Here is a 24,796-nt window from a genome sequence, read left to right as displayed (position 1 = left end):
AATGGATCTGCCCTTTAAGGGATTGCTCCTCACCAGACCCTCGTGCTAAGCGTTGTCCTTGCCGTCCCCTCGTTTCGTGGTCACCACTGTGAAGTTGTTACTACCACCCCTGTTCTACAGATGGACAAACTGAGGCAGACTGTGGGTGTCACTTGCCTTGGGTCAAACAGTTGGAAGCGGCAGGGGCTTCCATGATCACCTCTCTGGGTTAACCTCTCCCTCCCCCCACCCCACGCACCTCTTCTTGTCTGCAATACGTGGGTCTTGATAGTTGGGTCACTTGGTAGGGTTAATGTCAGTCAGGTGGAAGAAGACCTAAGAAACACCCAGTGCAGCGCCCGGCGCCGGGCTGAGCCGTCAGGCTGACAGCTGCCGCTCACTGAGTGCCGCGAGCCACAGGTGCCATCAGTCCAGACAGACAGACTGTTACAGTAACAAAGCCCCTGCTCTCGGGTTACAGGCGTCAGCTAATGCTCCAGGAATGCTGTGTGACAAACCATCCCAGAACTGAGATTCCGGGCGGCCGGCATTCTTCTTCCTGAGGGTCTGTGGGCTGGCTGCTTTGGCTTTGGCTTGGGAGGAGGGCTCCTGTCTCCCCCTTGGGCCTCCAGCATCTTCTGGGAGCAGTGGGCCCCTGGCAGATGTTCTCATGTCAGATCCCAGCAGCCCAAAGTCAGGTGTATCTGAGGCTGTGGCCAAGGAAATGAGTCCTAGGGCCAAACCCAACGTGAACGGAGCTGGGACGTGGATTCCCTTCCCCGGCGGGAGGCGGAGGAGTGGGTTTTTACTTTGGCCTCCACTCCGTTTCTGTTCATCAGCCAACAGCAGCTACCACCTTGAGCGTGCCCAGTTTCTTTGCTACAGGAAGCACCCGGGAAGGCCTCCCAAGGTGACTAGACGCTGGGACCCAGAAACGACTTAATATTCACAGCTCCCGCGGCCCCACCCAGCCACACGGGAGCCTGAAGGGCAGACCCGGCCACCGCGGCCCCTTGGCAGAGGCTGCTCATCGGCCGGTTTCCTGCGCCGTGGCAGGGCTGTTCTCGGGAGCCGAGTCTGAGGTTGAGGGCAGGGGTGTCACGGGGAGGTTCTGAAGCTACACACTGGCAGCCCTCGGGGTTCTGACTTGCGGGTCCTGCTGCTGGGGAGGAGACCACAGCGGAGAGAAAGGGAACTGATCCTGTCTCCATTTTCCCCTCTGCTCCATAACAAAACTGAGTGGTGTGGAACAATCGTCTTTATTTATCGCATGAGTCCGTGGGTCGGCAGCCTGGTCGGGGACGAGCTGGGTGGCTCTGTCCCCGGGTTGGCCGGTCGCAGGTGGGTGTCAAGGGTAGCTGGGCCACGTGTCTTACAATGCAGCAGGTTAGTCTGGGCTTCTTGATGTGCAGGGTCCCGGGGGCAGCAAGAGAGGAGGGCCCGGGGCTGGCACTGTGTCACGGTGGGTTCAGATGCCGCCTGCAGTGCTGGCACACTGTATGATCGCTGGTTCGAGTCCCAGCTGCTTGGCTTCCCGTACAGCTCCCTGCTAACGCACCTGGGAAAGCAGTGGAGGATGGCCTGAGTATTTGGGCCCCTACCACCCACATGGGAGACTCGGATGGAGTTCCAGGCTCCTGGCTTCTGCCTGGCGCAGCCTCAGCTTTTGCAGCCATTTGGAGAGGTTTGGAAGGTTTCTCCGTTTTTCTCCCTCTCTAACCCTACCTTTCAAATAAATAAAAACCTTCAAAGACAGAGAGAGGGGCAGTCCCAATGCACAGGCACTTTTTTTTGTATTGTGTTTGATGCCGCAGAGGCCAAAGCAGATCACATGGTCGTCTCCAGTCAGGATGAGCAGAAACAGCGCAAGGTCACGGTTACAGAGCAGGTGAACGAGTTGGGTGCAATGTCGGCCCAGCCCGGCTGACGGCATAGCTAAGGCGCCTTTACCCCCACAAACTCAAGGTCTCATCTGCCTGAGTCCACGTGCACCCGTCTAGGGAGTGAAGCTCAGATGAGGCCTCTTGATCCCAGCGGAGGGAATTCTCTCCTGTGCCGATTCCCCCAGCCCCTGGAGTCCAGTTCCGGCCCAGTCAAAACCCTAAGCATTCCCCCCCCCCCCAACCGCTTCAAGCCCCAAAAGCACACACGTGGGCAGGCCTTTGGCACCACTCGGCACACCCACATGCCACCACAGAGTGCCTGTTTCAAGTCCTGCTGCACTTCCGCTCCGGCTTCCTGCTGCCGCGCGCCCCAGGAAGCAGCAGGTGCCAGCCCAGGTAGCTGGGTCCCTGCCATTCCCGAGACCCAGACAGAGTCCAGGTCCTGGTTCTGATGTAGGCATTAGGAAGGTCTCTGTCGTCTCCTCTCTCTCTTAAATAAAATGAAGGGCAGACACGCAGTGCGATTTCTACTTGTTTTTATTCATTCTTCCAAAAAGCACCACAGGCTGCCCACTCCCCAGTCTGTCCTTCATGGTCCCCCCTGCGGTGGACACCAGTCACTCCGTCATCACGTGGTGCCGCAGGAGCTCAGCATGCGAGGAGGTTCTTGGCCATTCACCCAGGTTTTTTGTGCCTGTCCTACTGGGCGCAGTGGCAACACCAAGACCCGTCACCCATTTCCGAGAGTCCCCACCTTCGAGGGTCTTCCAGCCCCGAGGTGCTGCTCAGACACCCCCTCCCCCACGCGCGGCTGTCAGTGTTCATCCACAAGGGGGTCGCAGGACACTCCCCAGACACAACCTGGCGCAGCCCCGGTCTTGCTTACTTAAAAGGCAGCCTCCCCCATAAGCCGCGAAATCCGAGGGCGCTCATCAGCAGCACAGCGCATCCAGATTCCTCGGGGGACGCACACACACACACACCCGCACACACAGCTGTCCTGCCTGCTCCGGCGTGAGCTCCGCGGCACATGGGCAGAGGGAATCGCACGGAGCAGCGACACCAGACAGGACCGGACCCGAGCCGCTGGCGGAGTGAGAGCAGTGCAGTCCGTGAGCACAGGTGATGGGGAGACGGGGAGCCCGGGGCCGGTCGCTGCGGTCTGCTGTGTGTGTGTGTGTGCGTGGGGGAGCCGCATACACAGTTCTCACAATAACTCTGCGAGGTAGATGTCACTTGCTGAGTGGCTTGTTCAAGGGCGTCCCTCAGTCAAGACCCGAGAGCTAGCTATGCGACCACAACTTCCTGTGCCGTGGAGCTGCTGCGGCGTGTGTGTGTGTGTGTGTGTGTGGTAACCGCCAACCCCGTGTGGCCACCGAGCACTGCAAATGTGACCCGTGCAACTGAGGGGCTGGACTTCCGGGTCTACTTAATGCATTTAAGGGTCCTACTCCCCCCAGCCACTGGACAAGTGTCACGTCCTTGAGTCTGCGAATCCCCCCCAGCTCTGACCTCTGTGAAATGCCAGTGCAGGCCGTGGGCGGGCGCTGAGCCTAACGGTTAAGGTGGCCACGTTCCATGCTGGGGGACCCGGGTTCTAGACCTGGCTCTGGCTCCTGTGGCGACATCGTAAGTGACTGGGTTCTGGGCGCCAGGCCTCAGCTGGGGACGGAACTAGCGGGTGGGGGCACATGCACGCTCTCAAATAAATAAATTAAATAAATAAATAGAGGTAAAGCATTTCTGATGAGCACCTGTCATCTAGATCGGCTTGTGCTGTTAATGACCTTCCAGACTTCAAAGACTTAGCATAAATGACTGTAAAATAACCGAGCGGTACCGGACGTTGATCACACGGGGAAGCGGCCATAATGGGTAGACGGGGTTAAGCAGAACGCGTTACAGTGAGTCCCCGGTTTCCACCAAGCCTGGGAGCGTCTCTGGTGTTACATACGGAGTGGACCGCACCGCTCGGCGCTGCTCCCTCAGCCCCACGGCTGCCGCGCGCACCGAGGGGCCGGAACCCAGGCCGAGGTGGGGCAGCACACAGGTGTACCTGGTGCTCCAGACGCGGACGTAGCAGTCCCCGGGGGGGTGGATAAGTTCTCAGGACAAATGCTTTCCCTGTCTGTATGGGGGTGGGGGTGCGAGCTGGAGGGGGCACTGTCCCTCGGCTCTCCTGCCCTGGTCCACAGCCGTCACGGGAAACAGGACCTGGGGGTCCTTGTGGTTCTGGTCCAGCCCTTAGGGTCATAGATGGGAAGATAAGGCACCTGTGCCCGCCACCCAGGCCCCCCGCCCAGGCAGGGGCACCTGCTCCCACTAAAGGCTTGTTCCTCCCCATCTCGTTCCCTTTTCCGTCCTGTGCCGAGAGGCCAAGGATCCAAACCGCAGCCCCAGCTCTCCCACCGGCCAATGGGTTAGAACTTACCAGGCACCTGCTGTGTGTCAGGCACTGTTGTAGCTGCTGGGGGTTACCAGAGGATGAGACAGGCAAAGTATCAGCGCACAACGAAAAGGCAAGTAAACAAAATCACTTCTGACGTCATAGCCAGCACAAGGCAGATCGGCTGGTCGAGATCAAGGACGGGACTGTGTGAGCGGCGCCCTTAGGGAGGACAGGGAAGGCCTCTCCGGAGGACATCTGGGCAGGGGCCAGGAGCAGAACGGCAGTGCAAAGGCCCTGAGGCAGAGCCAAGGTGGTTCATTCGAGCACAGGAAGGAAGATCTGCCAGGCTGGATGGGGATGGGATGGGGCAGGGGCAGACAACACACAGGCCTTGCTGTGCGCTGCTGGCTTCCAGCCTGCCCTTCCCAGACCTGGCTCCCTCTACCATGAGAGTCTAGACGGCCCCTCAGGCCCCCTTCGCTATCGGACACGGCAGCACTCTGTAACCCGCGGCTTCCCCCACGCACGGAGCTGGCAGCCCAGACCCTGGCACATTCTCCGATTCGGGGCCGCCTGCTCACTGCAACACCCTGTGCGTACACCAGAGGGCAGCACCTCTCGAGGACGCCCCCTCACACATCTGGACCAGTGCCGCAGCACAGCTGCTTCTCCAAAAAGGCAGGTGCACAAACAGCGAGGTCAGAAAGGGTTAAGGTTTAGCGACAGAAGAAACCGAGGCTGAAAAAGAATAAAGACCGGAAAGAGAGGCAAAGGGAGACACCCCCGAGAGAGCCCCCCTCACTCAGCACCTCCAACACAGAGCAGTCCCACTGCAAGACAGCCGCCGCCACCAGGATCCGACTACGTGAGGGACCCGTGGGGGCACCCCGGTGAACGGGTCCCAGCCCTCCCACGTCCACAAGCCTCATCCCTGGTCTCTGGGGACCCTCGGAGCCCGCCGTGTGCAGACAGTCGCCCCCTCCCACATTTGAGACCCCCGAGAGCAGGTGTTGGACCAGTCCCTATTCCCCAAGACACCGAGGGGTCCCACCACCCCCCAGGAGTTAGAGTCCAAGGCTCACAGGACTCCTCCCCTCAGTGAGGGCTCAAAGCCCACTGTTGCCGGGAGGGGTGTGGAGCCCAAGGGGTCGGGTCCCTCTTCCCCATACGGGAGCCAGTGCAGGTCCCCAGGCACCAGGAATCTCGGCTTCTTCCCCCGGAGGACTAGACGCTCAGCCACCTCGGCTTCCGCTCCCTTGGAGACAAGATGGATACTCTCGTGGGAGTCCAGGCCCCAACTCCCCTCCCCACGCAGGAACCTGGAGGTCAAGTCCCCGAGCCCCCCAGTCTCTCCTCCCCTCCAAGCACCTGCCCCCACCCTGTTACCCCCAGTAGCCCAGACTCCCACGTCCCCTTCCCCCTAACAGGGACTTAAGATCCTAAGTCTCTCGGGGGCCAGCAGCCAGTCAGGCCCCCAACCCTCACGGCGAGGGTTCAGGGGGCGCCAGCACGGCCTCTGCATCTGCCTGCATCTCATCCAGTGCCTGCAGGAGGACGCCGTGCGCCGCGCGGTAGCCCAGGCCGCCCGTCGCCGCTGCGCCCCCCGCGGGCCACAGGAAGGAGAGCGCGCCCAGCGCCGCGCCCCCGGCAGTGCCCTCGCCCGCCCAGGCGCCCAGCCTGGCTTCCACCTCGGCGCGCGTCACCGGCCCCGGGAAGCGAGTGCGCGCCGCCAGCTCTCCAGGAGCCAGGCCCAGGGCGCGCTCACGTCTTGCCAGCGCCGCCGGTTCGAGCCCCAGCGCCCGCCTCCACTCCGCCAGCTGACCCCGCAGGAGCGCCACGTCGCAGGCCCAGCCCAGCCCTGGAACTGGGGCCGCTGCCGCCGCTAGGCTGGCCAGCAGCGCCGGCCGCCAGGCCCCGGCCCGCAGCGCGGCCGCCTTCCTCCGGGCCGCGCCGGGGGACGCGGGCGGCAGCGCCAGGAGGAGTGCGCCCGCTTGGGCCGGGGGCAGCGTGCGCTGCAGCCACTCGCTCAGTGCCGCGAGCCCGCCCGGTCGCAGGGGGAACACGGGCGGCGGCGTCTCCTCCAGCACCTCCCAGGTCTCATCTTCGGGGCTCAAGGCGGCCGAGCCCTCTGCATCCCCGCCGCCCTGCTGCGGACGCCGGCTCCCGGCCCTCTCCGGGCCCTCCCCTGCGCTTGCTGCCTGCGGCCCGGGGCCCGCTTTCTCCCTCCCGTCTCCCGGCGCAGGCTCCACTCGGCCCCCGCCGCTCAGCTTCCCCACCGTCTCCTCTTCTGGGGCCTCCGGATCCTCGCCCTCGCCATCTGTTCGCACGCAGACGAGCGCCGCGTCCGGTGGCACCAAGGCCCGGACCTGGGCCCAGTCCTCCTCAGTGGGGGCCCCCGAGGTGACCAGGATGAGGGCATCGTAGTGGGTCGGGTGAGGGGTGGTGGCGGCCAGGGCAGCGCCGCCAGCGGGGTCCAGCGGCACAACCCAGAACACCACGTTGGGGCGCTCCGGGGCCGGGAAAGGGGCGGGCCCAGCGGGCGCGGGCGCGGGCGCGGGCACTGCCCCTGGGGGGCCGGGATCCAGTCCGAGGAGCGCGTCCAGCACGGGGCTCACGCCTGCGGCGCCGGCCACTGCCAGGTCCAGCCGTGCGCTGCCCAGGCGCTCCAGGCCTGCTCGCACCCACGACAGAGCTGCCTCCAGGCCTCCCTTCTCGAAGGCCTCCCGCACGGCCTCCAGCTCGGCGGCACCCAGCACCTCGAAGCCATCCTGGGCCGCTGGCAGGAGCCTGCGGGGGTGGGGGGGAGAAGCAGAGGGCGGCGTTGGGGACAAGTCCAGTGGCAGGGGCGGGCACCCATGGTGGGAGGGGCTCCGAGCAGCCCTGGGTGGTGTCTGGTTGGCTGGAGTTCAGGTTTCAAACAGAACCCAAGACCGGGTCAAAGCTCCAACACCTCACTGGGGGCGGGGCACACAACAGGCAAAATCCTGACCCTAAGGGGAAACTGGCCCAGGAGGTGCGGCCATGGCCACCTGAGGCCGGTGACGCCAAGGACAGCGAGTCCCAGGCACTGGCACCGGCCCGCCCCGCTGAGGCTGTCTTAGGACGACCTGTTTGGCAAGGGAATCTGGGAGGTCGCCAGCAAACCAGCACAGAAACCAGAGGAGCCGGGACAAGGGGAGCGGGGAGGGCACCAGGCACCAGCAGGGCGGCGCTGTGGCACCGAGCCACACACACACACACACACACACACACACACACACACACACCTGGCCCACATCCCACCTCGCAGCCTGGCTGCTCCGCTTCTGATCCAGCTCCCTGCTAATGCGCCAGGGAGAGCAGTGGAAGATGGCCCGAGTGCTTGGGCCCCTGCGGCCATGTCGGGGACCTACAGCCTGGCTATTGCTACCATTGGGAAGTGGACCGACAGGCGGGAGAAGTCTCCCTGGCTCTCTCTCTCTCTGTGCCTTTCAAATAGGCACGCGCGCGCACGCACGCGCACACACACACACACACACACACACCTTTAAAAATCAATCAAGCTCAGGGAAGGTGTGGCCGGGGCCACTTGAGAACCAGGGCCTATAGGGCTCACCAACAAGCTGCACCAGACAGAGCCCCGGTCTGGGGGCAGTGTTTGGGTGATAAATCTGACCTCCCCCAGAACTGTCGCTAGGAAGGGGGGCTTGTGACTGGGGAGGGGGTCAGGACCTCCAGGGGTCTTGGCCCCGGGGGGCTCACTTGGGGTGCAGCCTCCTGACCTCCCCCCCCACACTGAGGGGCTGAGCCTGGAGGAGCCTTGCGACCCTCAAAGGGCACAGTGACGGGGTGGGTGGGACACCTACAATGGGGCCCAGGCCTCCCCAGCCCAGCCTGAGACCCGGCGCTCACCTCTGCAGCGCCTCCGCCCGGCTCCGCAACGCCCCCCACAGGCGCTCCAGCTCCTCGCAGTCCTCGCTGCCAGCCCAGTCCGCAGGCAGCACGAACAGGGCGGCCGCCCCCAGCCCCGCGCGGTCCAGCAGGGCAGCGGTCTGCTCCCGCGTCTGCGCGTCACTCTGCGAAGCCCCGGGACGCAGCGCCCGCACGGCCAGCAGCGGGGCTCCCCGGGCGAGGGCAGCCCGCGCCGCCTCGCCCAGCGCCGGTGCCAAGGGCTCCCCACTGCCCTCGGCTCCGGGCAGCACCAGCACCAGCACGTCGGCCTCGGCCGCCCAGGGCCCGGGCGCGGCGGGCGGGCAGCTCAGCTCGCCCAGGAAGAGCCCGGGGCCTGCGGCTCTCAGCCTGGGCACGCCGGCGTCCGGCCGTCCCTCGGGGATTTCCACCAGGTCCACACTGCTGCACAGCGCCCCGATGAGCGCGGACTTGCCGGCCCCCGGGGGCCCCAGGAACAGGGCGGTCACGTCGCCCCTGGGCGGAGGCATGGCTGGAAGGCAAGGGGGGACGGCCGGCCGCGGTCACGGGGCACCCAGACTCCGGGCCCCTCCTCCCAGCGCCCAGGCCCCCCGGCCCCCGCTCTGCCTCCTCTCCGGCCATTGCCCCTTTCTATCCTCACCCCTCCTCCCTCCCGGATCACCCGCCCGGGAGCGCCGACGCACCTGTGAGCACAGCTGGCGGCGGCCTCGCCCCTGCGGAGCTGGGCTCTGAGGCGTGGGCGCCGGGACGCGTCCGCCAGGCCCTGCGCTGACGTCACTCAGGCCGCAGAGACTCGACCTTCCTCGCGGCGCCTGCGCAGGACGGCCGCACTGCCCGAGCGCCCCTAACAATGCGCGGGCCACAGCGCCTGCGCACTCGCGCGTAGCGCTTCGGCTTGTACGGCACGGCGGCCGCAACGTCATCATAACGCGTCGCAGTGCAAGGAAGGACCTCCGAGCTCCCCCACTGCCCGTTATTTGGAGGCCCGGGTTGGCGACTGTACTACTGCCGGATGGCAACTACGGGCTCGGCTTCGAGAGGCACCTCAGGCGGAAGCTTCGGAAGCTGCGGGAACCCCGAAATGCCACGGGCCCTACCTCGCTTCCCTGTGGGTGGCGGCGCTGTGGGGCGCCAGTGACAGGCACAGCGCGAGGCAGCCTCTGCTGTACGGAGAGGAGCGGAGGCCGGGGCGACCCGCCTGGGGAGCCGGGGGCCCAAGGCAGTGCTTGCAGGACAGTGAGGCCGGCAGCGCGTGCGGGCGGCGGGGACTCTGGGTGGAGCACCCCAGGATGGCAGAGAAGCGTGTCTTCCGGGGAGAGGCAGGCTGAAGGGGTGGGTGCCGCTGAGGCTGATGGCAGTCCAGGGTCCCACGCTCTGAGTTCAGGGAGTTGGTTTGGTGCAGCGGGAACACAGGTCACACAAGCGAGCAGGCTTTAGGGGAGCCACAGACGCGGGGAGTCCAAGCCTCTAGGTTTGAGCTTCTCTGGGGACGGCTCCATCAGAAAGAGTTCAAGGAGATGGGTACATCTTGGGGGGGGGGTCAAAGGTGGGCGAGGAGCAGCTCTGTCGATGGCGGAGGTCGTGGGATTGGCGGGCCCTCCAGGGCTGGGGACAGCCGAGCGGCCTCACTCCTCACTCATAAGGGCTCCTCCCTTGACCAGAGGGGCCGCGGTCACCATGGAGGACCCGCACCCTGAGGAGACCTTGGAGCCGCAGGAGTCGCCCAGCGAGAGGCGTCCCGGCCGCCCGGGGGGCCGCATCTGTGAGTACAGGGGCGCCGTCCAGTGTCTGGGTCCGGGGCCTGGGGTGGCCCCTGAGCTGCCCTGCTCTGGCCGCACAAGCGAGAGGAGGGTGCAGCCGGGACAGGGTGGCTTGCAGGAGAGGCTCGGCGGGAGATGCGGACGGTTCAGCTCAGCCCTGCCCTTGACTTTTCCCGAGACTGGAGCCCCCGTGCCCCTGGGCCCACGGCTGCCGCTGCCCACCGCGCACGGCTTTCGTGGGGCCGCCTCCGGCCAGTGGAGCAAGGCAGGCTGACGGGGAGCAGCCCCTGCCCCCCGGGCAGGATGCATTCACCCCCGGGACCTCACTCCGTCACCAAGTGGGCACTAGGACTTTGGGTGAGAGCCGGGGCAGAGAGGTCCCGCGGCCAGGCCAGCGCCCGTACCTGCCCAGGAAGTGTCCCGGGCAGCGTGGCTCAGAGGGCAGCGCGACTCTCGGGGTCACCTCCGGGTCCGGTGACCTCGGTGGGCCTGAGTCCACTCGTCCATAATAAGGCAGGCCCTCAACGGTCCCGTCCAGCCCGCCATGGGCGTCGTGGGTGTGGGTCTGGGGCTTGGGGGAGGCCTGGAGACCCCCGGTGGGCGACCCCCGCCTCTCCGCCTCGCGCAGGCCCCCTGGAGGCCCCGCAGTGCAGCCGCTGCCTCATCACCTTCGCCGACTCCAAGTTCCAGGAGCGCCACCTGAAGCGGGAGCACCCCGCCGACTTCGTGGCCCAGAAGCTGCAGGGGGCGCTCTTCGTCTGCTTCACCTGCGCCCGCGCCTTCCTCTCCTCCGAGGCCCTGATCGCCCACCAGCGGAGCCACGGCCCCGCCGCGCGAGCGCCCCCTGCAGGTGCACCCGCCGCCGCCGCCGCCGCGCAGGCCCGCTTCGCGTGTCCCGACTGCGGCAAGGCCTTCGCGCAGGCCGGCTCTCTGCGGAGACACCGGCAGGTGCACGAGGCCCGCACCTTCGCCTGCACCGAGTGTGGCCAGGATTTTGCCCAGGAGGCAGGGCTGCACCAGCACTACATCCGGCACGCTCGGGGGGAGCTCTGAGTGCAGCCTGAGCCCTCCCCGCGGCGATGGGGGCGCTAGGGCTGGTGGGGCCCATCTAAGGTGGGGGGTGGAGGTCCCCAGGGGGGGCTGGGCGGCTAAGCGTCCCTCCCCAGGAAGGCGAGGGCTCGTGACGCACAGGACCTGGAAGATTCTGCGCTGTGGAGGACGTGGGGCCCGTAGGGAGCCGTGAGATCAGATCATCGTTGAGAGCTTTTGTTTTTAAAAAATGAGCAAGAGGGAAATTTTATTTTTATCTCCCTCATTCCCAATTAAAGAGCTAGCTGCAGATTGCGTAATCACCTTTAATTCTCCCCAGATGGATGCCATGGGCTGTCAGGGCACCGTGCCTTGGATCTGTGCCTGGATGGGGGCGGGGAAGGGAGGCGACGCTACTGGGCGAGCCCCTCTTGAGGAGGGGAGGCGACGCTGAGAGCTCACCCCGAGGCATTGCGGGGGTGGCGCCTGCAGTGGAGGCCTTGTCTCTCCCCACTCAGAGGGGCCCCGGCGTTGAAGTGGCACCAGCCGGAGACAGCTTAGGGCTCCTTAAAATAATTCTGTGAGCGCTTCTCGTCACGGAGTGTTTTCTGTGCGTGAGCAAGCTAGCAGGCGCAGCCTCTAAAAACAGGCGCCAGAGGAAGACGTCTGCGCAGGGCAGCTCCGGCCTTTGGACAAGAAACCCACCATCCCCCCAGCACACTCAGGGCCGGGAGGGGGCGCTCAGGGCAGAGCTGGCCGAGCGCTGGAGGGAAACTGGCTTGGAGTCCAACAGAGACGCCGGCTGTTGTGTTTCCTTCTGTTGCGATCCTGTCTTCAGCTCTCCCGGAAGGCCCAGTGCAGGCCTGACCGGCGGCAGGGGCAGCTGCCACCCCAGGCTGCGGATGGTCCCGTGGGGCCAGGCTCCCGCCTGCCGCCTGCCGCGCTCCGGGTCCCGTGTGGAGCGGAGTGGATGAGGCAGACTGAGAGGCAGCTCCCAGTTTGTGGCTGGGTACCTGGGAACTGGAAAGACGCCATTTCCCATAGTGCCTTGCAGCTAGATGTGGCCATGTGACTGAGTTCAAGCTGAATTCCTGGGCAGAATCCCCAAGCTTGGGAAAGGGGCCTCTCCTTTACCTTCCTAAGAGGAATGTGGACTCCACGTGCAGCCATCTTGGCCCACAAGGTCAAGAGCAACACGTGGGAGGGCAGAGCGAAAGACAGCAGGAGCCCAGGGCGTGGGCCCACCTCATGGAGTAGCACCAGCACGGCCCATTTCCATTCTGTTACGCAGGAGAGCAAAACTGTCTTGCTTAAGCCACCGTCATTTGGGGTCTGTGTCACATACAACCCGACAGAGGTCTGCAGACTCCGGCCAAATCGAGCCTGGTGCCTGGTTTTGCAAATAAAGTCTTACTGGAACACAGTCATGTTCATTTTGTGTTGTTGACAGCTGCTTCCGTCTGGACCAGATCTGAGCGGTTGCAACAGAGACGTTGTGTCTCCCAGCCCGCAGTGTGGGTAATTCTCACCTGCCACTCACAGCACCAGGCTGCGGAGCCCTGTTCTAACAGACACACACAGCCTGCTCTGGGCCTGGCCACTGCCACGCCGGGGGAGTGTATGGAGGCAGGGCTAGCCTCCATCTCCTGGCTGGGGTGACCTGTGGGGAAACGGGTTTGGAGTCAGTTGGCCATCATGTTCTTCCAAGGTGTCAACTTCACCAACGCTGGGGCCAGTGCTGTGGCACGGTGAGTTAAGTCACCTCCTGAGATGCCACCAGCATCCCCCACGGGCACTGTCTGAGTCCCGGCCGCTCCACTTCTAACCTTGCTCCCTGCTAACGGCCTGGGAAAGCAGTGGAAGATGGCCCAGTGCTTGGGCCCCTGTCACCTGTGCGGGAGACCCAGATGGAGTTCCAGACTCTCGGCTCCAGTTGGGCCGTTGCAGCCATTTGGGGAGTGAACCAACACGTGGAAGATCTCTGTCTCTTCCTCTCGCTCTGTAATGCTGCCTTTCAAATAGATCTTAAAAAAAAGTCACACAAGCAAAATATTTCTCTTGGTACTTGATGAAGGCCCAAGTTCTGTGTTTTCGCACCACTCCCACCGTAGCTCCCCCAGGCCCAATCCTAAGGATCTAAGGCCTCCCTCTCCCGAGGTAGACAGCGCCCTGCCCACTTACCTCCCGCAGCCCCAGTGATGTCCAGACTCACTCCAGCCCAAGCCCCAGACCGGAGATGCAGCCACCTGGCTGGCAGATGGGGTACTGCACAGTTAGAATGGGGTCACCGTGCCTCCGTGGCCCCCCGGCCCGCCCTGCGCTCACACTCCCCAGTCTGGCCGCCTCTCCCCGCAGCGCAGCCCTCGTCCCCTAACTGCTCCCCCTCTACCTCAGACCAGCCAGTACATCAGCCCACGTGGCTCATCTCGGACTCTCCCGTGGGATCCCACAAGCGACATCCAGCGAGCTCACCCAGGCCCACAGGCAGTCTGCTCGCTGCCTGCTCTGCTTCCCTGGAGTTGATTCTGCCTCGGGGCCTTTGCACTTGCTGGTCCCTCAGGAGTGCCCCCAGAACTCTGCAGGCCTACCTCTACACCTCGCGCCACCTCCCGAGGGGCCCTCCTCGACCTGCATGCCTCACCCCTGCCCGAGTCACCTCCTACCTGCACCGCGCCTGTGTATCTGTGGTTCTGTGTCCCTCAGCACCGCACCCCAGCCCCCAGCCGGTGCTTGGTCTCTCGGCCTCCGCCCTGCCTCCCACACTGTAAACTGTGTCCCACGCTCCTCCATCGGGTGCTGCCTGCCTCGAGTTCGGTCCCCAGAGGGACCCGCCAGTCCTACACGGAGGCGGAGTCTCACTTCCGGGTGACTGCCCACCCAATGCCCCCTGGAGCCCGGGCCGTGTTCAGTGCCCTCTCCGGAGGCCACGCGTGCCTCCCGCGGCTCCTGATCCTCAGGAATACTGTGGATTCCCGGTGATTCCCGGTGCTGACATCCCTGACGGCAGAGGAGGGTTAGGCTGCCCTGGGGCACGAGGCCTATCCCACGCTGACCCATGCGCCGTGGCTGGAATGGCTGGGACCCCCAAGATTCCCATGTGGGGAACCTGAGACCCCAGGTGAGCGCATTCAGAGGTCGGGCTTGAGGAGGTGACCACGACCTGAGGACCCCCACCCCGGGAGCTGCAGGAAGTGGGCCCAGCTCTGCTCGCCAACAGGGCACTCACCTTCCTGCCCCTCCCCCGCGGGAGTCGCGAGCAGCCCTCCGCGCCCCAATCCCGTCCTGCCCCCCAGCCTCCCAGCCGTGCTGCGCCCTGCTCCACGGCCACCATGACATGACTGGAAGCCCGCAGGCGCTCAGGAGGGAGGACACTGTCCACGCAAGGCACTGAGCCCGGGCCTGGCCACTGTGGTAATTCAAGTTCTATTCCTGAAGGCTCTTAGGTGCCAGGCTTCTGGGCGCTGACACGCGTGGAGGGCCGTAGAACACGCTGGGCACATGGCAGGTGCTCGGGAAACGGCGGCTGTCGCTATGATCAGCTTCTGTTTTCCAAACGGCCTCGGTGCCTCCGTGGCAGAGCAGGAGCCCGGCTCCGGCAAGGCTGGGTTGAGCTGGCCCTCCTCCCCTCAGTCCCGGTCCCTTCCGGATCCTCTGGCTACCCCGACATACCAGGAGGGCTCCTGCCTCCCCCCCAGACTGGACGCTTCTTCCCGCCTCCCTCCTCCAGGTCCGCCACCTTCTAGGGGGGGGACTGCACTGTCTCGGATGGCAGCCCCTCCCCCGGCTCGTCCCTGCACAGTGCCTGGTCCCCTCTGTCTTCTGGCACGTGGACAGGGATTTTGTTTTATTCACTGGTGTTACTTCCCGAAGCTGTGTTTGCGCCCAGCGGGTACGCAGAGCATACGGCATGCAAATTCATGGATGCTGGTCCCTATCTCCCGGAGTTATTCTAAGAACCCGGAGAGCTCATGCAAATGTGGCGCGGCGCCCCGTGTGTGCGGGAGCGGGGCAGCTGTGCTGGCAACAGGCTCTGCTCTGCAAGCTCCTAGACGCACAACCGTGAGACGACACACAGCCCGGGGGCCGGCCGACACCCAGGACGCGCAGCGACGACGCGCTGCCCCCCGCAGACTCTTGCTGGGTGCTTACCCAGACTGCTCTGCACTTAGCTGCGCCCACGTAACTCATTTCCGGTGAAGCGACCCAAGGAGGCAGCCCCGGGCGCCGAGGACGGCACGAGCACCACGAAGCTCCCCGTGCTCCGCGGCAGGACCCGGCCTCGCTGGTGTGGGTGGCAGACCGAAGGGTGGCCTGGTCCCCAGATCGTCCACTCGGTGACAGAATTCCGTGTGTGGCTGGGGCTGGGAGCGCGGCCGGAAGCCACCCCGGGCTGAGCACACGTCTGTCCGCTGGGCCACAGAGATCCCCAGGTTCCCACAGGCCGAGGACGGCGCTCCAGACACACATGCCCAGACACACACGCAAAGTGGCTTTTATTCTGGCCTTCACACATCGACAGCGAAGACAACACAGACGAGCGGTCCCCTCCCCGGCCCTGACCGCTGTGACCACGCCCCTCCGCCCGCCTCCCGCCCCGCCTCCGCCCCGCCCCTCCGGCCTACACCTCCCCGCGCGCGTGCAGCATGAAGTGCCCGTGCAGCTCGCCCAGGGTGGCGAAGGAGTCCTCGCACTCCGTGCAGTGGTAGGTGCCCTCCTCGTCCTCGTCCTCGTCCTCCTCATCCTCCTCCTCCTCCTCCCGCCCAGCGGGCCGGCCCTCCCCAGCCCGAGGGGGCTCCTCCTCTTCCTCCCCCAGGGCCCTGCCTTCGGGCACGGGGGCTTCCTGCGGGGCTGAAGCAGGGCAGCAGAGCCGGCAAGGCGGGGTGCCCGGCGGGGCCTCGGCCAGCGGGGAGCGGCCGCAGAGCTGGCAGGGCTGGGCCAGGGGGCCCGGGGGCTGGGCTGCGCGCGGGGCCCGGCGGGAGGGGCCGCCCCGGCCGCCCCCCAGGCGCTGTTTCACCTTGTAGCCCGGATCGTACTCTGGATCATCAGTGGTCTCCTCCTCCTCCTCCTCCTCGTCTTCCTCCTCTTCGGAGTCGGGCTCTGAGAGAGTGTACTCAGAGTCGGAGGAGTGCTCGGGGCCTGTGGGGGACAGACGGGGAGGGGCAGCGGCGTCAGAGGACGGCCGGGCACGGCCCTCCCGTCCCCGCAGGCGAGGGCACAGCCCGGCCCGGGCGTCAGGCAGACGGGCGGTGGGTGAAGCCAGAGCGAGGGCGGCGACGGCCGCTGCTGCCGCCATCGCCAGAGCCCTGTTCCCAGGCATCGCCTCCCTTCCGACAGCAGCCTGCGAGGGCGCGAGGGGAGCACCCCCGGAGGATGCCAGGCACACTGAGGTCCCGGCGGAGGGGCCTCGTGCGCTGGCCTTCCAGGGGACAAGCATCTGAAAAGGCATTCCAGCAAATGGAAACGCGTCCGCCTGTGTGGGCACTGCGGTATCTGACCACGTATGTAGGAGGGGGCTTGCAAACCTTTGTGGGAAATGGGACCCGAAGGCGTGCATATTGAGGGATCTTCAAAACGTCTGTGAGACAAATCGCAGAAGTCTCACAATGTCTTCACATCAAACTAAACCTGCCTTTTCTCCTATACATATTTTATTGATTTATTTTCACCTTATTTGAAAGGCAGAGAGAGAGGGCTCTTCCATCCACAATTCACTCTCCAGGTATCTGCAACAGCAGAGCCGGGCCAGGTCGAAGTCAGGAGCCCGTGTGGGTGGCAGGAGCCGAGCACTTGGCCATCACCTGCTGCCTCCCCAGGACACCTTGGCAGGAAGCTGGACTGGAAGGGGAGGAGCTGGAACTCAAACCAGGAGCCTCTATGGGTGCCAGTGTCTCAAGCAGTGACTTAACTGCTGAGCCAAATGTCTACCTTCTCAATGATCTTTTTTTTTTAAAAAAAAGATTTATGTATTTAATTGAAAGTCAGAATTATAGAGAGAGGAGAGGCAGAGAGAGAGAGAGAGAGAGAGAGAGAGAGAGAGAGAGAGAGAGGGGTGTCTTCCATCTGCTGCTTCACTCCCCAGATGGCTGCAACCACTGGAGCAAGGCAGATCTGAAGCCAGGAGCCAGGTGCTTCTTCCAGGTCTCCCACACGGGTGCAGGGGCCCAAGCACTTGGCCATCTTCTGCTGCTTCCCCAGGCCATAGCAGAGAGCTGGATCAGAAGTGGAGTAGTCAGGACTTGAACTGGTGCCCACATGGGATGCCGGTACTGCAGGTGGTGGCTTTACCTGCTACGCCACAGCACCAGCCCCTCAATTATCTTTTAATTCTACTTTTCTAAGAGCTCTTATAGATTTGAATGAATTAAGACATTTATTAAGTACAGCTATATTACTGTGATTTCGTGTGTACGAAGGAGACCCCTAGGTCAAGTTGAGGTTTAAGAAAAGGAGAGGGGCCAGCGCTGTGCTGAGCGGGTTAAGCCTCTGCAAGGACGGAGCTCCTGGCTTTGACTGGCCCGGCCTGACTGTTGTGGATTTGAGGAGAGAACGCGTAGATGGAAGGCACATCTTTCTCTCTCCCTTTTTGCTCTGCCTTTTACATACACAGGAGAGAAACAACTTGCAGCTGGGCCATCAGCAGTGCCCACAGAGGCTGCGCAGAGGCTGGGTGCGGCTGCCTGTGAGGTCGGTGTCATGGCGGCCGCAGCCGTGGGAGCTGGCCCAGCAGCTGCCTGTCTTCCCCAGCCACAACCCCACCTCTCGGTGCCCCTGGCCACCCTGTCTGAGCAGTGCCCCCTCTGCCCCTGCTCTGCGTGGCTACTGCCTGTCCCTGAGAGCAGGGCCTTTGTCAGGTTCACGGCTGTGGTCCTGGCATTCTAGAACATTCTGTGTGCGCAGGCCGGAGACTTTGCTTTCACTTGGACAGCTCTTTCCAGGGTTCTTCACACCTGCTCGCTCTTCCCTCCACTGCAAATGCCCTGCCGGAGTTCTTCCCATCAGCCTCCGGGCCGTCCCAGATGCCCCCATGTCCTGCCCCTTCTGCTGCCGCCTCCGTGGTCCCAGCTCCGAGCTGCGGCCGCCTGCGCCCAGGTTCTTTCCGACCCAGACCAGGGGCCAGGCCCGGTCTGACTCACAGCTGTGTCCCCAGCAGCCCAGAGGAGCGGGCTCTCGGTGTCTGCGCAGCGTCCTCACCTGTCCCTGCGCCACCCTGCTCTCTCCCTGCCATTGACCAGACATCTCGCCAGGCCTTAGGCCGGGCCCTCTGCCTAGAACGCCGGGGCCCACTCTGCCCGCCGGGCAGCCTCCGACTTCCCCTTCCGGATCCAGCACAGGCTCCACGAAGCTACCCGGGCCCCGACCCCCAGTCGGAGGTCTCCCCCTGGGCCCCCCGCCCCAGCACCCCGTCAGACTGGGGCTCCTCCAGGGGTCCCAGCACAGCGCGGCAGAGGTCGAGCGGGTCAGTGGCGGACAGCGGCCCCCGGCCCTGACCTCCCTCGTCCAGGCCTTACCTCTGCTCTTCTCCCCGGGGCGCCCTTTTCCTCTCTACTGGCAAACTCCTGCTGTTCCCCCAGGTGCAGCTCATTGGCCACCACCTCCGTGAAGTCCTCCCTGACTTCCTGGGTGGTCAGTGTCCCTCTCCTCTAGACTGCTCCACTGCAGCCTGACCACCCTGGGCAGTGGCCGCCTGCAGACCCCTGAGGACGGGAGCTGGGTCTGACCCATCTCCACATCCCAGCAACGCTAGAGATGCCTGCTGAATGGTTGCAGCGCACAAAGCTCTCCCGCCTGTGGCCAGGCTCACCCACCCTCCCTCCAGGGCCTTCAGTGGCCACTATGACTTCACGCAGGAGGCCTGTGACGGCAGTCAGGTCACTGCCCACAGCTACCAGGTCTTTCATGCCCACCATGACGTCCAGGGCCACAAGCCCTCTCCCGCCCACCATGCCTTCTCCACCGAAGAGATCCTCCAAGCCCGGCATGTCTCCAGCCTCCACCGGGCCCTCCATGCCCACCGTGGCTCCCGCGCCTCCTGCCTCCTTGAAGACCACCAAGTCGGTAACGCCCGCCAGGCCATCCACAACTCCCACCGCGGTCGTGAGCCCAAGCAGTTCCAAGTCCACCAAACCCACGAGCACAAAGACGGCCCCTCCCGGCAGGCCCAGCAAGAAGTCCCAGCTCCACAGCAAGGTGAGACCGTCGGGCAGGGCCAGCGCGGACACGCGGGCCAGCACGGCCAGCAGCGTGCGACAGCAGCAGCAGAGGGGCGCGCACAGCCGGGGCAGGACGCCCGGCCCGCGGCGGGGCCACAGCTCCAAGAGGTCACCCAGCAGGACCAGCACTCCCAGCAGGGTGAGGACACACAACGCCAGAGCGGGCACAGCCAAGAGGGCGAGAACTCCGGCTTCCCAGCAGAAACAGGGTGGGGGGAAGAGTGACAGCCGGCCTCGAGCCACCAACAGGAAGAGGAGCCAGAGCCAAGCCGGCAACGTGAGCAAGGAGAAGCCGCACAGCCCGCCCAGGGCCTCGGCGGTGCGCAGCGGCTCCCGCCTGGCCGTGACCCCCAGCAGGACCAAGAGCCGCAGCCTGACCCAGGCGCCCTCGCGGCAGCAGGGCCTCAGCCAGTCCCCGCCATCCCCGCGGAAGGCGCAGAGCCACAGCCAGGCGGACGCCTCCCGCTGGGAAGGCAGCTACAGCTGGACCGACAAGGGTTACATCCAGGCCAGCACCTCGAGCACGGCGCCAAGTCCCAGCCGCTCCAGCACCCCCAGCCGCAGCAGGTCCCGCACCCCCAGAAGGGCCAGGAGCGTCAGCCGCGACAGGCCCCAGAGCCGGCTGAGAGGCTACGGCTGGAAGCGGAATCACAGCAGAGCGAGAAGCCGGACCCGGAGGGGAACTCCCAGCCAGGTGAGGGCACCGAGCACCTACGGCAAGGGGGAGAGCCCAAACCCACCCAGAACCCCCAGAAGGGAAGGAAGTCACAACGGGTCCAGGACCCCGAGCGGCCAGCGCCGGAGCCGCAGCAGACAGAGAGCTCCCAGCCACGCGCGGTCCACAACCCCCAGCGAGGAGAGGGACCCCAGCCAGCCGCGAACCTCCAGTAAGAGGAGAGGCCACAAGCAACCGAGACCCGGCAAGCGGAGAGTCCGCAGCCCGTCCAGAACCCCCAGCAGGGAGAGCAGCAGCGGCCGATCCAGAAGCCCCAGCGCGTACAGAGCTCGCGGCCGACCCAGAACCGCCAGTGTGGACAGGGCTCGCGGCCGATCCAGAACCACCAGCGTGGACAGCACTCGCGGCCGATATAGAACCACCAGTGTGGACAGCGCTCACGGCCGATCCAGAACCACCAGCGTGGACAGCGCTCACGGCCGATACAGAACCACCAGTGTGGACAGGGATCGCGGCCGATCCAGAACCGCCAGTGTGGACAGGGATCGCGGCCGATACAGAACCACCAGTGTGGACAGCGCTCGCGGCCGATCCAGAACCGCCAGCGTGGACAGCGCTCACGGCCGATCCAGAACCGCCAGCATGTACAGGGCTCGCGGCCGATACAGAACCACCAGCATGGACAGCACTCGCGGCCGATCCAGGAGCTCCAGGAAGAAGCAGGAGCACAGCCCATCTGCAGCCTCCAGCAAGGGGATGTGCGGCACCCCACCTAGGACCCCCAGCAAGAGGAGAGGCCCTCGCCGCTCCAGAACCCCCACCGTGGAGAGGGGTCACGGCCAACCTACAGCCCCTGGAGGTTTCAGCTGGAAGGGGTCTCCCAGCCAGGCCACACCGCGCTCTCCCGACGAAGCCCCGACCCCTGATGCGCACACCAACGCCACCACCTCCAAGGTCGCCTCACCTGGGGAGAGGTCTTCGTCATCTTCTTCCAGGCTGGCGTAGCCCCCGGTCTCAGCTGGCTCACGGGTCTCTGTCATGGCCAGGGGAGGGGACGGGAAACAGCAGAAGAGCAGCAGCTGGGCAGCGTCCCTCCCCGGCCAGCTCTCCGGCCACAGAGTCTTCTAATACGGGGTGCTGGCAGGTAGAGGGACGCTGGGCAGGGGAAAGGAAAGGCCGGCGACAGCTCAATAAATTTTCACATAGCACTCGACCCCACCCCCACCCAGCTGGGTGCTCCGTGCAAAGCCTTGCCCCGGCCCCGCCCCTCTGTTCTTATTCCATGGGGGGAGGGGAAGGCAAAATTCCAGATATTGATCGGCAGGTAATGGCATCGGCACCAATCAGAACGGAGATGAGCAGGAGCCTGTGGCAGGCATTAACCCTTCCGTCGCTGGACTGTGGGGAACTCCGGGGCTGGGGGAGGCCCTGAAGCGGCAGTCAGGTGTGGGGTGCATTTGATGACGGGCGGGAAGGATCTCAATATTTAAATAAGGCGGCAGGAAGGATCTCAATATTTAAATGAGGCGACGCTGGTTTGTGACCCTCCGCCTGCTCCTAACTGCCAAGGTGGCTGTGTGGTGTCAAGCTAAGGGCTTCACTCCTGGGCTCCTCAGAATCAAGCTGAGAGACTGCCCCCTCTGTACACATGGGGGAAACTGAGGCACGCACCGAGGCTGAGCAAGTGGCCCGAGGTCACACCACCCAGCGGGCAGTCCTCCCATCTCTCATAAAATGATCTCTTGGGTGGGTCGGGGGCTCATTCAGGGAGGTGGCTGGGAGGGGGCAGGCATTCCGGGACCCCTCCCTCCGCCCCCGTAAACTCGGCCAGTTTGGATCCTGCACCTCTCTCCGTGCACCCCAGGCCTTGTCACATCTGCGGTCGCCAGCAGCAGAGACCTCCTTCCCCAGGGAACTCACCCTCGCAGCTCACCGCCAACCTAAGAACCTCTGTCCTTTGTCCTGGCCCTAGAGAGCCTGTGCCCCTCCAGGAAGCCAAACCTGACTGCCCTCCTCACCTGCAGACCACGCCCCCAACACACACACACACACACACACACACACACACACACACACACACACACGGAGCTTCTCTCCCTGCGTTTCCTGACGACAGAGAGCCGCCCAGGCCGTTAGTGGAGGGGCTGGCCGCCTAGGCTGTGTCCTGCAGGCCAAGGTCTGTGCCGGGCACTGGCCAAACAGTGATGGAAAACCCGAGGCCCCTTTCAATGTCTGGAGGTCAAGTTCACTGCCAGAAACTCAAAAGATAAGGATGCTGGGGAGGGCTGAGGGACTTCCTGGAGGAGGCGGCTGATCTGGGCGGGGAGTGTTCTTAGGACACCCTCTACCCTGCAGGGCCCACCCAACTCGGGAACTCTACCTAAAAGCAGGAAAGAGGACCAAATTATGCACATAAAAACAGGATGCCCAATGAAATGTGAATTTCACCTCACTAAGATCATTGTCATGAATCTCACTTTATGATATTAATATCCCTGTTTGCAGGGGGGGCAGTATATATGTGTGTGTATAAAAAAAGAATTTTAGAGGCTGGTGCTGTGGTGTAGCAGGTAAAGCCTCTGCCCACATTCCCGGCTGCTCCACTTCCGATCCAGCTCTCTGCTATGACCTGGGAAAGCAGTAGAGGATGGTCCAAGTGCCTGGGTCCCTGCACCCGTGTGGGAGACCTGGAAGAAGATCCTGGCTTCGGACAGGCACAGCCCGGGCCATTGTGGCCAATTGGGGAGTGAACCAGCAGTTGGAAGACCTCTCTCTCTCTCTCTCTCTCTCTCTCTCTCTGCCTCTCTGCCTCTCTGTAACTCTGCCTTTCAAATAAATAAATCTTAAAAAAATATATCTCTTAGAACAAAGTTCAGTTAAACAACAAATCATTACTCATATTTTTGATGTAATTTTTTTAAAAGTTTCTTCTAAGGGAGAGAGAGATAGAGAATCTTCCATCTCTTGGTTCACTCCCCAAATGGCCGTGAGGGTCAGGACACAGCCAGGCAGAAGCCAGGAGCCGGGAGCTCCATCCGGGCCTCCCACGCGGGTGCAGGGGCCCGAGCGCTTGGGCCGTCGTCCGCTGCTTTCCCAGGCGCATTAGCAGGGAGCTGGACCCGGAGAGGAGCAGCCGGGACTTGAGCTCCAATATAGGATGCAGCTTCGCAGGCAGAAGCTTAACCCGCTGCCCACTTTCCCAAAAGATTTTATGTTGCTTACTGGAAATTCAAACTTAAGGAGGCATCCTGTACCTCCACCCAGGAAGTGCACACCGAGAACAACCAGGACTTCTAAGGAGGCTCCCCGGAGACAACGCCCACCAGTCCGGCCCCCGCCCCCTCCCAAGCCCACAGCACTGGGACCCCCGCGGAGCCAGCCCTGGGTGCAAATGCCCACCCCTCCGACACGAGGGCCCTCAGATCCGAGCGGGGCCTGAGCCGAGACCCTCGGGTTGTGGCCGGGCAGGGGTTCAAGCCCCAGCCACTCCTCCTCCGACCCAGCTTCCCGCTAATGCGCCATGTGCGAGGCCCAGAACGGGCTCCTGGCTCCCGCCTGGCCGTTGCCGCCATTTTGGGAGTGAACCAGCAGATGGAAGCCCTGTCTTTCGAATAAAAAATAAATAAAAAGCAGCGCAGCAGTGGGCACCGCAAACGCCCTGAGCCCACAGGAACCAACTCCCAAGACGCCCCGCGTGCACGACAGGCACCGGTCCCGCCACGCGAGGGCGAGGAGGCGGGACAGTAAGGGCCGGTCCCCCAATGCCCTGCGCGGACTCCCCGCAGGCTGCTTTCCCCGCTCCTAGAATGCTCGACAGTGGGTGTGTGACAAAGGGTCCGGTTCGCCATGGGAGAGCCGGGGGGCCCCCTTCCCGGGAAGCACCGGGCCTCTAACGACCGGCACGCTGCCGAGAGGCGGAGTGCCCCGTCTCCCCGCGCTGCCTCAGGGCGCGACCAGGGCGCGCGGGGGCCAGAGAGGGGCACCTGGGTCTCGCCCCCAGGCCAGCGCCGCCCCGACCGCTGCCCGCTCCTCGGGCGACAGGAGGTGTCACTCCCGTCATGCAGCGGGGCCGTAGCGCCCGCTTCCCGGCATGCCCCGCGCACCCCTTCCCCGGACACTCACGGTCGTCGGCGGCCCCCGCTCCGGCCCGGCGGTGGGTGGCGGCTGCACGCCCGGGCCTCGCGCCTGCGCCGCAAGCAGGGCAGGAGCGAGCGCAGGGGGGCGTGAGGCGCCTAGGGCGCTTGCGCGGCGAGACGGACCATTCCCGGCGCGCTGTGGGAGGAGGGGGCCGCGCGAGCCGAGCCCCGCGCCGGGGGGTGCGGTGCGTGGCCCCTCGTCGGCCGGGGCGACTTGGTACGGTCCGCGGCCCGAAGGCCACAGAAGCCGCGGGGCTCGCGCGTGCGTGTGCGTGTGCGTGGCGGGAAGGCGTCTCACCAGGACGGGGCGCGCCGCGGGCGGAGGGCGCCCGCACGGCTGGGGTGCGGGACCGGGCCCGCTCGCGCGCCGCACCCCACCGCGGGACAATAGGCGGCCTCCCGCACGGGGGAGGTGATTTGCATATTCCCCGGGGAGGCGGGGCTCCCGAGCGCAGTGATTAGCATATGGCGGGGAGGGGCGGTGGCTGTGAGCGAGGCGCGTGCGCACTAGGTCCGCCGCGGGGCGCGAAGCGGGCAGGCCAGGTTCTGGTCGAGGATCGGTCCGAAGACAGGCCACAAGGACGCGGAGGAGGACCACTCCAGCCTCCACGCCCCCTCAGTCGGGGTGCACCTTTGGTGATCTTTGCAGCAGGCGGCCAGTTGGGTTTCTTTGGCGTACGAGACACAGCCCTGGGGCGTTCACACGTCTGATTAAATAGCCCCCCCCCCCCCCCCCGGGAGGTCAGACTTGGGACGGGTGTGCCTGGAACACAGAGCCGGGGAGGGGAAGGGCTCCTGCAGCGAGCTCGGGCTCTGTGCCCGGTG

The 24,796-nt window shown here is 64.5% G+C and overlaps 3 protein-coding genes and 1 long non-coding RNA gene across 5 annotated transcripts; 1 reads left to right on the top strand and 3 right to left on the bottom strand.

Annotated features, from left to right (window-relative positions):
* Nucleotides 1-2,384: 2,384 nt before the first annotated feature.
* Nucleotides 2,385-3,512, bottom strand: LOC138846437 (uncharacterized). The gene is made up of 2 exons (XR_011383926.1): nucleotides 2,749-3,512; nucleotides 2,385-2,561 (listed from the first exon to the last, which is right to left on the bottom strand). It is a non-coding gene; the product is annotated as an uncharacterized lncRNA (long non-coding RNA).
* Nucleotides 3,513-5,596: 2,084 nt separating this feature from the next.
* IRGQ (immunity related GTPase Q) lies at nucleotides 5,597-8,982 on the bottom strand. The gene is made up of 3 exons (XM_051839089.2): nucleotides 8,844-8,982; nucleotides 8,143-8,671; nucleotides 5,597-7,038 (listed from the first exon to the last, which is right to left on the bottom strand). The coding sequence occupies exons 2-3, from the start codon at nucleotides 8,667-8,669 to the stop codon at nucleotides 5,733-5,735; spliced, it is 1,833 nt and encodes a 610-aa protein (XP_051695049.2). The 5' UTR covers nucleotides 8,670-8,671; nucleotides 8,844-8,982; the 3' UTR covers nucleotides 5,597-5,732.
* Nucleotides 8,983-9,191: 209 nt separating this feature from the next.
* Nucleotides 9,192-11,261, top strand: ZNF576 (zinc finger protein 576). Of its 2 annotated transcripts, none has more exons than XM_051839092.2 (3): nucleotides 9,192-9,325; nucleotides 9,822-9,922; nucleotides 10,549-11,261. In XM_051839092.2, the coding sequence occupies exons 2-3, from the start codon at nucleotides 9,838-9,840 to the stop codon at nucleotides 10,971-10,973; spliced, it is 510 nt and encodes a 169-aa protein (XP_051695052.2). In that variant the 5' UTR covers nucleotides 9,192-9,325; nucleotides 9,822-9,837; the 3' UTR covers nucleotides 10,974-11,261. The 2 variants fall into 2 exon arrangements, with proteins under 2 accessions (XP_051695052.2, XP_051695051.2); XM_051839091.2 differs by having other exon boundaries at nucleotides 9,311-9,492.
* Nucleotides 11,262-15,425: 4,164 nt separating this feature from the next.
* On the bottom strand, nucleotides 15,426-24,100 carry ZNF428 (zinc finger protein 428). Its single transcript, XM_017339119.3, has 3 exons — nucleotides 23,958-24,100; nucleotides 20,800-20,990; nucleotides 15,426-16,085 (listed from the first exon to the last, which is right to left on the bottom strand). Exons 2-3 carry the CDS (start codon nucleotides 20,873-20,875, stop codon nucleotides 15,568-15,570), a joined length of 594 nt encoding a protein of 197 aa, XP_017194608.1. The 5' UTR covers nucleotides 20,876-20,990; nucleotides 23,958-24,100; the 3' UTR covers nucleotides 15,426-15,567.
* Nucleotides 24,101-24,796: the final 696 nt, after the last annotated feature.

This window comes from Oryctolagus cuniculus, chromosome 18 (genome assembly GCF_964237555.1).
Source record: "Oryctolagus cuniculus chromosome 18, mOryCun1.1, whole genome shotgun sequence".
NCBI lineage: Eukaryota > Metazoa > Chordata > Mammalia > Lagomorpha > Leporidae > Oryctolagus > Oryctolagus cuniculus.
The sequence above is the reverse complement of the archived record's forward strand: the minus strand, read 5'-3'. Positions and strand labels throughout refer to the sequence as shown.